Source organism: Chinchilla lanigera, unplaced genomic scaffold, assembly GCF_000276665.1.
Source record: "Chinchilla lanigera isolate Chin_1 unplaced genomic scaffold, ChiLan1.0 scaffold00106, whole genome shotgun sequence".
NCBI classification, from domain to species: domain Eukaryota; kingdom Metazoa; phylum Chordata; class Mammalia; order Rodentia; family Chinchillidae; genus Chinchilla; species Chinchilla lanigera.
This window is the reverse complement of record NW_004955507.1, coordinates 6,226,259-6,241,625: the sequence shown is the minus strand read 5'-3', so window position 1 is coordinate 6,241,625 and position 15,367 is coordinate 6,226,259. Positions and strand designations below refer to the sequence as shown.

The window sequence follows — 15,367 nt, the reverse complement described above, 5'->3', positions numbered from 1 at the left end:
AGGACGGAGGCGGTGAAGGCCGCTAGCGTGGTAGTTTATGAAAGCACCTGAATGGTAACGGTGGCTGTGCCTTAGTGATGCTGGGGAAGTGGCAGCCTGACCTCCCTGCCGCTGCTCACACAGTCCTATTCCTAGATAAGGCAAAAGTGGAGGTTTTGCCCTGAGAAGTCTTGCTACCATGCTGGAGGTGCAGCATCTCCCACCCTTTACCCTAGCGATTGGGGAGCTAGGGAGGGGTGGTTTACTGGGTTTCCTGGTCTCCCAGAATCTCTAAGCTGGGTCCCTGTGACTACATGACTCACGGGGAGACCTCGCTTCTTTGCAGGCTAAGGTGCCAGATTGTGGTTAAGGGTGATTTAAAGGCAGCAGCTCCATGGTTTCCAGCTTCCCGGGCTTAACCTCAAATTACCCTTCAAAAGGACAGGGCCCATTACTGGGGTATGATTCAAACCTGTATCGGCTACTTTTTTTACTTTGAAAGGTGCAGAACATGGATACGTTGGAAGGCCATAGACACAGTTCCCAGGAGACTATAATATCATAACCAAAAAGCTCCCAGACACAGTAAAATCAGATTCAATTCACTTTTATTATGAACAAGCACACCTCAGGTCAGTAGAAACAGCTTCAGAAGTGATTATTAACAGAAATTATTATAAAATTATTCTTAGGTTACAAATAACTAATATGTTATTAAAAAAGGAAAAATGCCACCCAAGGAAAGAAAAGGTATCCTGCATGTTTTCTTAGCAACAATACGCATTCTCAAATTTTGTCTGGCTAATTATCCAGCACTCATCAAATGCATTTATTAATCTCTGAAGAGAGTAGTATAGAATAACGATGCCATCCAGCACTTAGGTACATGCCAAGTCTATGGTGAACATAGCTATCATAAAAATACATAGGACTTGAGAATTCCCCTGGTGAGGATTTTAAAATACTTTATTTTTTTGTTTGTTTGTTTTTTTCGGTTTTCGGTTTTTCTCCGGTACCGGGAACTGAACTCACGACCTTGTAAAATACTTTATTAAAAGCATTAGCCACACCTGAAACCTGCCCATTGATGTAGGTCAGCATTGTTACCTCATTTAAACAGAACAGTGAGACACATAATTAAGTGATGTGTCCCATATCTCCAATGCAATATTATTGAGAGCTGGGACTATTAAGAGGTGATTAGGTCAAGAGGTCTCTACCATCATTAACATCCTCATTTTGAGGGTGGACTCACTATTGTTAGAACAGGTCTGTTATGGAAATGACAGTCGCAGAGGAAGCCAGCTGCATAGTGGTAGATGTCCCTGGCCTTCACCAATATACTATAGCAACTGTACTTTCTTAACTTGATATACTGATGTACTTCAGCTATCTGTACAAAGAAAATATGCAAGATAATAGATAACCTTGGAGGAAAACTTCCATTTTAAATGTTACAATCATCTTTTAATCTAAAAATATTATAAATCAAATATATTCAAATTACTTCCACCCACCATCAAATGTGGGCACTTAATAAAAACAGCCCTAAGAAAAGTTTCCAAAATTAAGCCCATAATTGAATCCTGCAAATTGAAGTATTTGTAATTCTCAGACGAGGCCACTTTTTATGTTTACCACTACTGGAGGGTCAAAGATATTAAGGGACTTCACAGAGGCAGTGAAGAAAGACTCATATTCAACATGCATTAGAAAAGAGGTAAGGCACTCAAATAAGTTGTCAGCAGCCCACAAGACAAGGACTGTTAGAAATTCATTCTTGGTCAGATCTGAGTTTCTTATTAATGTGTCACTTGAATTAAGCTTTAGAATCTAGAACATAGTGTTTCTTGTTGATCTGAGAAGCCCTTATGTGCAGACCAACATATTCCTCAGGCCCTCAGCCTGAGGTTTATACCCAGTGTTTTATAGGGAAATGGCATGGATCAGATCCATGGATAGGATTCAATAAGAAGAAAAAGTTGAGTTTATTTTTTCATGGATTGTAAAGCAAGTATCTCATGACTTGTAGAATTAAAACTATCCTACAGGCATTTGCAAGGGGTAGGCATCCAGGACAGCAGATCTCGTCTACAGTGATCTTCCCAGAGATTCTTTTCTGAACAGCTCAAAGACAAGGCTGCCCTCATACAGGATGGTCCCTAGAACACCCTAGAACATAAGAAGAAAAGCCATGCTCCCCGACCACTGAGACACAACAGTAGACATGGATTTGGTATTAACCACTGCCAATCCCGATACAGCAGAGACAGGCTTCTGCATTGACATTTGAGTTAAAGGAACAAGAGAGACCTATGATCTTCCGACACTAATCACTAATGTTCTGTATTTTTCCAGTTTCATTTTATCCTACTGACTACCATGGATTATGTGGTGTGAGACACCACATTTAGTTTGGGGTTGGGGCCTCTTTTTTGTTTTTTTGTTTGTTTGTTTGTTTTGTTTTGTTTGTTTGTTTTTCTCTGGTACCGGGAACCGAACTCACGACCTTGCGCTTAACCAGCAGGCGCTTTTTGCCGCTGAGCTAAATCCCCAGCCCCGGGGCCTGTTTTTAATATGAGACACTTGAGAACATGCCCCTGCTCCTTATGCTTCCTAAGGGACTAGGTTCCCCCCTTTTATCCTCCTAAAAGCATTGCACTGTCATGTGGGGGCACTTATTTGCCTGAATAGCTTTACTAAACACAAAAGGGGCACTGAGTATGTTCTCTGCTCTGACTCAGAGAAACTAACAATAAACCTTGCTTTCTTCTGTGGCTGGTCCATTGGCACGATGTATGCGTTTGGCTTGCCCATGACTCATGAAAGAAAGACAGTCTCTTTGAGCTCAGATTTCTTTAGAGCGTTTGCCAAACTTCTCAAATTATCAGTGTAGCAGTGACCCCAGGTGTGGAGGTGTAGAAGATCTAGAGACCACAGAAAGGGACAGTCAGGCCATTGCTAAAGGGACTTGGCAGTTCAGAGACAATTAGCATTTTCACTGTAGGAAAGGAAACTGCCTGGACAGCAAATCCTCGCTGCCCTGGATACACAGAGGAAGTTGCCTGTCTAGAGAAAAAAGAAAACATCACAGAACAGAGAGAACCAGTAAAGAGATCAGGGACAGATGGGACAGAGCCAGGAATCAAGAATCAGTGTGGTTAAAGATTCCTACCCCATCACAAACAGTCCTGCATGTAGGCTGGATGTGACAAAGCAAAAAGTGAGGGAAAGGTCATGACACTGAAGGAAGAAGTATAGTTCTACTCAATCCAAGGAAAAATTAGAATGAAAGGATCTAATACCTAACTCATTTCACTAGAAGACCCAATAGCTTACTCAATAACTTCTGAATCCCCTTGGCAATATGTTCTCAGAGCACTCATTTTGGAAAGATTCCTTGGGATTGGTTACAGATGTTACAGTTCAACTTGTCCATCTCCTGCCCGGTATCAGAAAATAGAAACCCTAGATGAGGAATTCTTCCTCTCCTTCGTGTTTCTTTAACATTTCTTTTCACAGGGGAGCAATGTAAATAGCTTCATGTTCCAATGAAGATTATGTATGTCTGTATACTTAACTTCCAAGTTCACCTCCTAAAATCTTTCCATGATTAGATGAATGAAAATGTCACAGCCATCCTATTACTATAACTGGAGTGACAAATATCCTGTGATTAGCACAGAAAATCAATAACAGAATTGAATAAGCAACTCACAGAATCCTCAAAACTATGAGCTCCTATACACACTGATTTTAGACATACCCAAACTGAAGACTTCTTAGTCTATAAAATAAGAAATCCTTTTATTAAAGAAAAATATCCTTACCCAGCAGAAACTACTTTTCCTAATTAGCAAGTGCTTCTTCTTTATTGTCAGTATCCTATATGAAGTCTCTGATATGCTGTTGTATTCTAGGGTCACCAGGAATAACCATCCCCTCCATAACCATCCCCTACCGAGTCTGAAGAGAAAGTAAGAAAGTTGCGAGAAGGAGCTCCATGTCTTACTAACAAGCAACCTGGACTGATTACAGCAGATTACCCTTGCCCAGTTTCCCAGCTCAACTCTCAACCTTACTTATTATCCTGCATAACATCTTGCATGATTTACCAACTTTGCAAGCTCTCTCCAAAAATTATTTTCAGTTTCATCTAGCAATGGATGGGATAATGACAGTAAGCAGGAACTTTGCAGCAGATTTCGTTGAATGTCTAGCTTGAAGCAACTATCTTCAACTATCACCAAGGAAAGAGTCATCTAGTGCAAAGGGCCTTACATTTAGACTCTAGAAAGGTTGCCAGGCTTTGGAAGGTGGATAACCAATTTATGGGTGACCAATTGTTGGCACGGGAGGCAGTGAGGGTAAAAAGGAAGGTAATAGAGACAAAGCAACAAAAGAAAATTGGGAATGGGAGAGAAGAAAAGTCTATCAGCTAAGTAGTATAAAATAGAGTTATTACTTTTCAATACTTGTGCATTTTACAAGAATACTGCACTGGTAGGTTAAGGTCATCACCTATACCACCCAGAAAGCATTACTCAGTAGTTAATTAACACAATGTTAAACATGTACCCAGCTGACTTTTGAAAGAAAAACCTGGATGACTCAAAACTCAACCACTCTTGTAGCTTCCATCTCCAGTTCTTTTAACCTTCGCCAAGATAGCAGCCTTGGATACTTTCTTACGATCATAAGCCAAACCAAGGACAGCCATGCAGTCGATGAAGAATGTGGTAAAGTTGATGTGCCAGCGGTATTCACTGGCAGAGTAGTCATAGGGGAAGGAGTGGTGGTAGTTGTGAAAGCCCTCACCTGGAACAAAAACAGAAAGAGAAATGACAGAGGTGTGTAAATGTATTTTACCTCATCTCTGCATACCTCTTACCTGTCAGGGTACCTCAAACCTCATCAAAACCTGCTATTGTTGAGTGAGTAGATAAAACCAAGCTGTTTTGCTTGAAGCAAATAGATGCCACCCAAGACATTTTTAGCAATAAGTTGGTTCTTTGTCATCAGGCTGTCTGGAAGCCTTTGTGACAGAAAGTAACTCTCAGAGGGTAAGAAGAATAGAGAGAAGTTGTACTGCTGGGAATGAATCTTACACTGAAAAAATGCCAGAGTTTCGGCAAGTACTACCTGAAAACCTCTGTGTTGGGGTGGGATGGGAAGAGCAGGATGTACAGGAAAATCTTTGGCTCCCTTTATTGGGGAAGTGAGCAGCATACCGTTCCCCATTGTACAGATGCTCCCTGGAAGAGCAGGAGCTTCCAAAAGAATGGATGGCGAAAGTCACGGAAAAGGAGGCCCAGACAGGGGAAGAATCTCCACGGGCACTGCTGGTTCACAGAGAGCTGCTTTGGTTTCTGATTCTCTAATCTTTGACCCTGGAGTGAGAGATGTGCTAAAAATATTGAACTGCTCCAAAAATAGAGATTCTCTGTAACTTCAGAGACCTCCCGGGAGACTTTCACTTTGCTGAAGAGGAAAATAAAGAAATTCTGGATTGGGATGGTTTCCATAGTGAGTAAACATTTGCCAAGTCTTGACACAACTCTTCATTCTGAATCTATTCCAATACAAAAGTCTCTGACCCTTATCCGATCAGGGTAAAGAACAGGTGGTAAGAGAGGTTTTTGGACACATGAGCAAAGAAACTCTCAGATAAGCTAGAAATGAATGAGAAGTGAGGGAAAGAAGTCCTGCAAGGAAATGACTCACCAAAGGTTCTCAGACCATAAATCCCTCTGAACACTGGTTTGTCCATGGTTAAAAATGAGAAGGGGTGGAGCAGAAGTTGGTGCGTGGACAGTGCCAAGTCTGAGGTGATGACAGATGATCGTTAGCTTCCAGGCAGCGTTTTACAGTGAGACTCTAAGCATTCACCACACCTATACAATATGTGTGGGTGTTAAAGTTTAAAGACAAAAGAAAAGGAGGGTCACAGGTAGCAACTAGGGCAGAGTCAGGCAAAGGAAGGCTTAGGGCAATGTTAGCTATATCTGAGACAAGTGAGCTTGTAACTATGGTACAGATAACTCAACAACAAAGGATTAGAATGGTAGGAAACAGGGCTGGAGACCAAAGAGTGAGGTAAAAGGGGAGAAAGAGCACATTTGGAGATGTGAATGACAAAGTAGGAGGCTGGCAGCTCACTATAGTTCTGTTTACAAGACAAGACACACATCTCAATCTAGATTATTCCATTTCTATGAAAATATCAGATTTGTATAGTGTAGGTAATTTATTTCACACTGTGAACATGCACAAAGTACAAGATGCCTGAAGGGAAGAGGGAGACATATGGAATAAGAAAGAAATAGGAAAAATAACCATAATACCAGGTTAATGAGTATTAAGCAATGTTGTGAACAAATCTGTGAGCAGTATGGTGGCTAAGTTTTACTGGGTGGATAACAGTTCTGATCAATGCTAACAAAAGGCCCCTGAGGGACCACAGTTATAGCTCAGAGGCTTAAGCACTTGCCTGGCAAGCCTGAGGTCATGAGTTCAATTCTCCGTACCACAAAAAATAAAAAAAGACCCCTGAGTCTGTATAAGCAAAGCTAGCCTGAGGCCTTAGTCAAAGTCTATATTCATCTGGAAGGAGGGAAAAATCGACACAGATAGTAGAATCTTGTTTTTTTTTTTGATCTGGCAATTGGAACTGAAATTATAGAAAGAATAAAATTCAAGAATAGTCAATATCAGATCAGTAAGCAGGATATTGTGTGGCATAATGCTGGGCATGGTGGTGAATGCCTATAATCTCAGCATGCTCGTAGGCTGAGCCAGGAAATCATACGCTCATGCCTACCCTAGGCAATTTAGCGAGATCCTGCCTCAAAATTTAAAACAAAAAGAAAAAAAATTATAAAGGCTGCAGCTGTAGCTCAGAGTAAATGTTCTGAGTTGAGCTGCCAGTACTGTACCAAAAAAAAAAAAAAGTATGGCTTGTCTGATTATTTTTAACTAATGATAATTCTTCTACATTTTACATAGCAGGTTTAAATTTAATTATAAAATAGTAGGCATTCCAGCTCTGCACATGACCTTACTTTTTAATTTATGCATTCCTGCCTCAAGTAGACTACAGCCCTGTCAAAGGTAACTAGGAACAGGAAATTCAAATGTGCACAGGATAGGTAAGCATAAGACATGTTGCTTACAGCTTAAAATCAGAAGCAGTATTATTTTTCAGCCTTTCCATTTTACATAAGAGCTGATACCTGCCTCTCAGAAGGGCTTCCCAATATATTGCCCCCTAGTTATACACTGAAACACTGAGCTACAAATTGGTCATAAAAATAGGTTGTTCTGATTGTATGGCTTCTAGCCAAACACCCTAATCAGCAGACATGAGATGTGATTTTGTTATAGACAACTGACTTACCCACAGCTCCCAGGGAAACCAGGATGTTCTCCCGAGAATTAATGTTCTTGTCATATGGGCGATATCCGTAGAGATGGGCAGCACTGTTCACCAGCCAGGTGGCATTGAGCACTGCGGCATATCTCAGCAAAGTGGCAACAAACAAGCTGTGCTGAAAAGTTTCACCCCAACAATACCAAGGGACCAGTGTGGGCAGGATGAAGCACAGCAACAGAAGACCAGGTATGTAATACCTATATTGAGAAATCACACGCTAACTTTAGAGAAAGGCTTCTCACAGCTACCTGGATTTTCCATTCTCATTGGCTAGGACTATGTTTTTGCTCCTATACTATGACTGCAGGGGACAGAAACCAGCATCAGAAAATGGGGTAGAAATCTTTTGAGCATAGTATCATTATCTCACTCTGCACATGCGGTAATGTGGACATGTTAAATGACATTTAAGGATTGTCCCACTAGGAAACAGTACAGCAAGGACTGGGGCATCTGTCTCTTGACTTGAAATTCAGCATGTTTTTCATGACACTAGAAGGCCGGGAGAGTTAAACAGCCAAGGGTCAAATCACAAATTCCTCAGCAGAATTCTGCACCCAGGCTGCTCTGTGTATCTGCTCTTCAGCTGTTTTAACTTGCCTTTCATGACTGGGCAGAGGGGTGGTTAAGTGTCATACTTGCATTTCCTGCTACCGCCCCCTAATGCTTTGCTTTGCTTTCCCCTCAGCAGGTACACTGAGTGTTCTCCATCACCTGCAGGTGCCACACCAGGCCACTGACATTCCAAAGCCCACAGGTATGCAGCAGTCATGCCTTCTACTTTTATGTCCCTCACATTCCCTGTGTCCAACTCCTGCCACTGCTTCCCCAATCTGGGCCCTTCCTAACTCCTACTTTGTGATCCTGCCTCTCATCTCTGGATCCTTAGTTCCCTCCCTGGCCTGCAGCTCCCTGTGATTGTGCAAACTGCTTCTGAAGAAACAATCAGTGGCTGCCTGTAGCCAAATGAGTCATACGGTAGTCTGGGACCAGGACTCTCCATGACCTCTTCAGTCACTGTAGATGTCCTTTTTCCTAGCACCCCTATACTTGAATAGAATGGCTATGTTTCTGAAACCTGCTTCAGGCTTTAGCTCACCTTTTTCTTTCTGTTTGCAGTATCCCTGCTCAGCAAAATTGTAAAACTCAATCACTGGGTAGACAGTTTATAGAGTTCCTTCCCTAGAGTTCCCCCACCAAGCAAGCTCTCCCCTTTTTATACCTATCAGCTACAAAAAATGTTCTGCCTTGTATCATGACTGTTTGGACACTCGGCTTATCTTTCCCCCTCCCAAAAGGTTTCATAACCCTTGAAGGTTAAGACTCAGCCGCATTCATCTTAGCGTCCCTAATTGTGCAAGGTCAATAAACATTCATTTGCAAGTAACTGGTTTCACTAAAATAATTCATAGAAAGAGAGTGTTAGTTTATGTCTGTGGATCTGTGAAATATTAAAATTGGAATTTCAAATGATGATTTGAGCATGCAAACCCATTAACTTTCAGCTTTTATTTTAGAAATCATAAAAGACTGGGACTGTTAACCCCAGGTGTCAAGAACCACATCCCCATCTCCATCCTGCCTTCACTCACCTCCTCTGGAACATCACCAGTTTCTCAGCTTTTAGATCAGACATGTCGAGCAACCTCCCCTTCTCTTTGACGGCTGGGTGTTTGCGCACAAGCAGCCAGCCCACGTGAGAGAAGAAAAAGCCACGTCGGGAATTGTGAGGGTCAGCATGTGTTTCTGAGAACTTGTGGTGGGCACGATGGTCTCGGGCCCATTCATACACGTCGTTCTGGAGGACAGAGAAAAGGAACACAGGCCTGAGGAGAGATGACTGCCTGGGCAAATTCAGTGCCCAAATGTCTGCAAGTGCTCAGCCCAACCCTCACAAAGTCCACAGGAGTCTGGCTCCAAAAGAGACATGGAAGAATTATGCTCTTTTTCATATTTGCCCCCCAGCTTATGTGCAAAAGATCTTTATAGACCCAGAGCATAGAAATAGATCTGCCATATCCTGAAGGCTATGTACAGGGAGAGTAGAGGTAAATTCAGCATGGTGATAATTTCCTTAGGAAAGAACATGGCAATTCTTCAAGCAAGGAATATGGGACAAGGTCCTCATGGGGGTGCCTAATCTTTGGGCACAGAGAGTACGAGGCAAGCACATCAGGTCTTGGGGTGTTGCTCTGTGGATAAAGCTATGGGGAACTCTATCCTGTTATCTACCCAAATTACAGCTCACTCAGCTCAGTAACAAGGCCTCATAAAATCATGATCCAAGACCACATTTCCAGAGGTCTTCTGAGCTTTCTTGGGATCCTTTCCATCACTTTAAAAGTTTATCTGTACCTCTCGTCCTTCCCTTTGCCTCACAAGGATACCATAAAGAATGTCAAGGTTTAACTTGCTAGAGCAGGGGCTGGGGATTTAGCTCAGCGGCAAAAGCGCCTGCTTGGCAAGCGCAAGGTCGTGAGTTCGGTTCCCGGTACCGGAGAAAAACAAAAAAAAAAAAAAAAAATAATAACTTGCTAGAGCAGAGATGATTATACAAAGGAAGTAAGCACCTCAGATCTTGAAAAGACAAGTAAATCTATTTTGTTCCCTGTTTTCCTTTTGCTCAAGCAAAGCCTCACAGCACAAGCTGTCCTGTGCCCATTGCTAGGGTCTAACCACTAGCAGAATCACCTTCCCCGGTTCTATTCATTCTGTCTCAGAAATGTGTTGTCTGATCCAACCTTGGCACCTGAGTTAGCAAGCATGGCAATCCCAGACAGGATCACAAAGTTTTCTGCCCAACCCCTCAGAGACCTAGTTTCCTCATCTGTAAAAATAGGACTTCATGAATTCATCTATGTCAAATGTTTAACACGGTGCCCAGCACATCATTCTATGTATTTGCTTTTATTATCTGACAGCAGAGGCCATGAGTCTGTAACATATCACCTTCTATCCTGCTGTCAGAGTCTAAAGAAGTCCCCATAAAGTATGAGTTTAGTGCCACTGACTGGCCAGGAAACCAGGGTCCATAGCTGGCTTAGCACCATGGCTTCTCATGGTGAAAAATCACAAAAGTCACATTGTATGATTATATAGGGACCTTGGGATCAGAAATGACTCTATACCAGAAGACTCTGTCCCATTTACCTATGTGCTATCCTAGTGAATCTAAAGTCCTCCCTGCTTGGTGGACCTCAACATTGACCCTGTACTTATGTGACCACAGGAGAATGGAAAAGGCAGTGGCCTTCCTGCTAGGGCTACCTTTCTGGATGCTGTCCCATCCATTCCTCCCTGGATCATCAGTGGGGTTAAGACAGGAAAGCCAAGCAGTGCCAGCTTCTTACCTGGAAAGCCATTGTGTTGGCGATGATCAGGAAGACCTTCAGGGGCAGCCGTGCTTTATAAGTTCGGTGGCTCCACAGGCGATGAGCTCCTGCTGTGATGCCCAGTCCACTCACTGTATAGTATATGAGTACTGCCAGGACAAGACAGTGAAGGATCACAAACATGCAAGTTCAATCAAGGGAAGCATGTCAAAGATACACTCCTGATGTCAATCTGTGTCTTCTTTAGTAAGCATTCGGTGAGGGTTTCCTTTCCCTGAATACTAACAATGAATTTGTTTCTGAGGCTTCATAACTTTTACCACTTGAACCAAGGAGTCAAGCAGACAGGAGAGCAAACTGGGCTCTCACCACTGTGCCACTTATTGCCCCAGTCTGTAGGGGCTTCATACCAGGTCCTACTTCCTCAGACCTTCAGCTGACCTTCTCTAAAATGTCCCGTGCCACCAATTACTCCTAGAGACCTTAAGACCCTTGAGCATGGGTGTTCTGAAAATAGCAGTCACAGCAATTTGGGCACTGACCAATTAGAGGAGCTCTGAATTGTAGAGGACACTTCCAGGTACAGATCTGTGGCTATTTACCAGCTGGCAAAGAAGCATTTCAATATTGTATCAGGGAGTGTAGCCAAATTAGGGAACATAAGCCCTGCACACAGTGGCTCAAGCTCCAACAATAACATAAGTACATTCTCATATTCACTGTACAACTTGATTAGACCAGGTGTGAGTGTACCACACACCGCAGCTGAAAAAATGTATCCTGAGAAAGGTTAAGTGTTTATCCAAACTCACATGGCTAGTAAAACTGCAACTCTGGTTTTCAGTCACCAAGTTCTTATTCCAGCTTTGCCTTCCACCTCACATGACCTGTGCCCAGTTCTGAGATCTCTCCACTGAGACATCTCAATATCAGCCCAGACTCTGATCATCAATGCTAATTCTAGATAAAGTTGGGAGATACTCAGAGCTGATAGACACTGAAATGTCCCACCTCACCATCCTCTAGGCCTACATGCTTGTATGTTCGCTAGTGGAGAAAGGGGTGCTGAGTGTACACCTATTTCTTCCTCTGATCAGCAGCTCTAGAAAGCAAGAATTGAGGCCTTTTTAGAAGCTGTTAATAATGTGTCATTCCTAGCAGGCATCTGGGAACTACAGGTTCTCAGATCTTAGTTATGTCTGCAGACACCACACATTTTAACAAACTATCCTGTGTTTTTCAGTAGCCAAAGATAACACTTTAATAAACAACGTCTTTTCTTCTTCCCTCCTACACTCTGTCTTGTTTCTCCTACAGGATCCCCAGGAGAGCCACAGAGGCAGCATCTGTTCGTGGAAAGTCCTGGCACACAGCTTTAGGTGATCTGTAGCCTTTACGCATGTGATGATTGAGACCTTCCCTGATATAGTGTCTGACCACACCTCTACCTGTAAAACCCCGGTGGAGCCAGAACCCTGAAATGGCCAGGAAAAAGGAACAGGCTTTAAGCAAAGCAGAAGCACTCAGCTGAGGGCCAAGGAAAAACTCAAGTTTGTTTCGTGCCACAATTATCCTAGCCTATTGGCTCCCAAAACATATCCACAATTAGAGGATAATTAGGACAAAAGCACAGGCACTCCAGCATTCTATTCACCCCTCTGAGTCTGTCGAATAGGATGCTATAGCCACTTATATCAGTTCTCACTTTCCTACAGAAGGACTGTTAATTTCCACATGGATGGTTAAGCAGCGCCTCACCACTGTGCCCTAAGAAGTATACTTGAGGTGTTTTGCCCTTTGGCTTTCAGTGTTGCCATACTCCTCAACTGCTCTTGGGTTCTTCAAGCTCTTACAGATTCTACAAAATGATACAGAAGCCTCTTAAGATGGGAGAAATGAGGACATGGGGATCACAGATTACTAACCTAAGAAACTAACAAACCTAATCTTGACAAAGTACAGTGTCCTCACTCACTACCAGGAAAAACTGTGTTCCTGAGAAAGAGGATCTTTCAGCTGCATTTCCATGTAGCTCCTGGAGAATCTCCAGAACAAAACTTGAGAGACTAGATCTTACCACCTTTTAGACCCAAGAGATGTAGGGGGAGCAGTTCATTCCTGACCAACAAGCCCTTCTACACCACCCCTCTCTAACACAAGTGCCAGGAAGTACCCACACCTGAGACTGTTCCAGAAAATCTGATTGTCTTCTAGAGAGGGAATCCTGACTCACCACCCCTGAAAAAGCAGAAATAGCATACCTAGTTCTATGCTATTCTCTACTTCATGCATCAGTGGGCAGACACATGAAAAGCACATGTGGATCTAGGACATAGGATCTGCTCTCAACACAACCCACAGATCCCAGAAAGAGCTTAGCCAAGGACAGGTCAGGGAAAAGTGTCAACTGTCTCCCTTACTAAAGCTGCGTGAAGGCTGGAGCTGCATAGGGCCCTTCACTCTGGCTTGGCTGTCCCTGCTATGGAGGATGGATAGATAAGTGTAGGAGGACTGGTATTATAAGGTCCTGAAATGTTGGCCTGCCAGGGCTGAGGAGAGAAGGGCTGGAGTAGGCTGGGTGGAGAACTGAACATGCAACATTTCTGCAATCGGAGTCTAAGAACATTTGGTTGACTGCCACGTGGCATACCCTGGAGACACACCTAGAGCAAAACATCTGCGCAGTTAGGTTATCCAGAAGCTGTCCTTATGTCCCATGTTAAGCCAGCTTGGTTTATTTTTGTGAGTAAGCCCCTTTGTGTTAGTCCCCTTTCAATGATCTCCAGTTCTGAGCAGTTTCTACTTACTCTGTCCATGACTGAGCTCAACACATAGCTCATGAAGCCCCTGGTTTAGTATCAGGATTCCACGCCTCCCACAGAGGTGTCTTGATTCTTTTGTGGCAGGCAGGCCTGAGGCAGGCAGCCAGGCTAATGACTCAAACTGTGAAGCTCATTCATGGGCAGCTGCCTCTCTGTCCCTGTTCTTCCCCCTCAAAGCCTCTGCAGGTGGACTCTGAGGTCACTCCCCAACACCCAGCTGAAGAAACTACTAGAAATGACACTCCTGCTTCCCAACCCTAGTGGGCGCTATTCCCAGTGTAATCAGCCTCCTGGGCCACCAGCGACATGGCTGGGAATTGTGGACAGACAGGGGCCACTGCTGTGTGAGACCGCATCTTTTAACAGCCGGCAGCACCCTGGAGTACTAGCCAGAGACAGAACCTGCTTACCCCACAGCCAGGTATAGACCTTGCAGGTGGGAACCAGTGTTATCCCATACAGGGCTCCCACGTGCAGCAGGCCCATCAGGATGATGTTTCTCCAGACATACTCCAGCTCGGGCGCAGGACCCTCCTCGTCCTCATAGTTGGGGTCTCGAATGTCATCTTTCATTTCAGGACGGATGTCTTCCTCTGAGTACAGGGACTTTTTCTCCACCTTCTCGCCTCCATTCTGCAGGCCGCCAGAGGGAGGCGCTGTGATGGTGGTGGTGGTCGTGTAGGAGCTGGCGATCTGGAAGGAGAGGAAGGCGGGGCAGAGGCGAGTACAGGGCCCTTGCTCAGTAGTGTAGCTGGGAGAAGGGGCAATACAGGCACCCCGGTCATGTGAGGATGGAGTGTACCCCGATCTGAAACGGAGGGAAGTTTCCAAAAACTACAGACTGATTAGGAAGCAGATCACAGGGTGAAGGGGCAGAGAGGGTGAAAACAGACGCAATCCTAGCAACACACAAAGGAGACCTCGCCTATAGACACACAGATACCGGTACGACCGCATTTTTTTTTTTTTTTTTACTAATTTAGGAACGTTTAAGGAACAGAATTTAGGAAATCAAATTCCCATGTTAATAATCTAGTACTGAGGGCAGAGCAACCCAAGAAACGATCACGTCCTCCTAGAGCGCTCAACTCTCTCTACCAAGCGGTCACCTAGAAGCCAATCAGTGGCCGCTAACGCGCAGACGCGAGCAGTTCCCAGGAAACTCACCTCCTGCAGCATATGAGCGGGCATCTTGGCTCTCAGAGGCGGAGACTCAGTTCCCTGGGTTGAGACCGCGGAGCGAATGCGGACTACAGGCACTGAGGATGGCCAGACTTCGTGCACGAAGATCGCGTGCGCCGCGTTCGGAACCCTTCCTGGGCCTGAAACTGCCGTCAGTGGATGTCCCACAGCTGGGTTTTTAAGGCTACAGCCGGCAGTGACGTGACTGTAACCTGTATTTTCTTAGGTCCGTTCTGTTTTAAGAACGAGGAACAAAAGCCACAAAGCTGACAGCGGAGGCAGCCTCGTGTGGAAACGAGTGCGGGAAAGAGGAGATCTAACGCTTTTTAATACACTACTGGAGGACTGAGATACTGAAGTCGCCTACATCGCGCTCTCCCACCCTTAACCCCGAGGGAAATGCTAATTAGGCTGCCTCAATTCTGGGTCGTCATTGGCCAGCGGGAATTTGGTGCCACCTCGTACTGCTGCTGCCATTGGCTCGGCGCAATCTGCTGTTTCCATTGCTGCCAGGTCCTCACTCCCCCTCCCCTCTTTTTCTGCCTCTAACTTCTCTCTAACCAGCCTCTGGGCTAGGGCGTGTCTCGGGGGACAGTCTGGGGCGCTCCCTGGGCGAAGGG

The 15,367-nt window shown here is 44.3% G+C and overlaps 1 protein-coding gene across 1 annotated transcript; it reads right to left on the bottom strand.

Moving 5' to 3' along the window:
• Positions 1–570: 570 nt before the first annotated feature.
• On the bottom strand, positions 571–15,148 carry LOC102024829 (acyl-CoA desaturase 1). Its single transcript, XM_005407700.2, has 6 exons — positions 14,733–15,148; positions 13,976–14,258; positions 10,762–10,892; positions 9,004–9,209; positions 7,376–7,608; positions 571–4,797 (listed from the first exon to the last, which is right to left on the bottom strand). Exons 1-6 carry the CDS (start codon positions 14,754–14,756, stop codon positions 4,598–4,600), a joined length of 1,077 nt encoding a protein of 358 aa, XP_005407757.1. The 5' UTR covers positions 14,757–15,148; the 3' UTR covers positions 571–4,597.
• Positions 15,149–15,367: the final 219 nt, after the last annotated feature.

What these genes read in the sequence shown, in the direction of transcription:
- LOC102024829 (XM_005407700.2), bottom strand. Translation starts at nt 14,756, where the DNA reads ATGCCCGCTCATATGCTGCAGGAG. An exon ending in GGTCTATACCTGGCTGTGGG is followed by an intron (nt 10,893 to 13,975) that starts GTAAGCAGGTTC and finishes TTGTCCTGGCAG; the next exon opens with TACTCATATACTATACAGTG. An exon ending in CTGGTGATGTTCCAGAGGAG is followed by an intron (nt 7,609 to 9,003) that starts GTGAGTGAAGGC and finishes TTCTCAATATAG; the next exon opens with GTATTACATACCTGGTCTTC.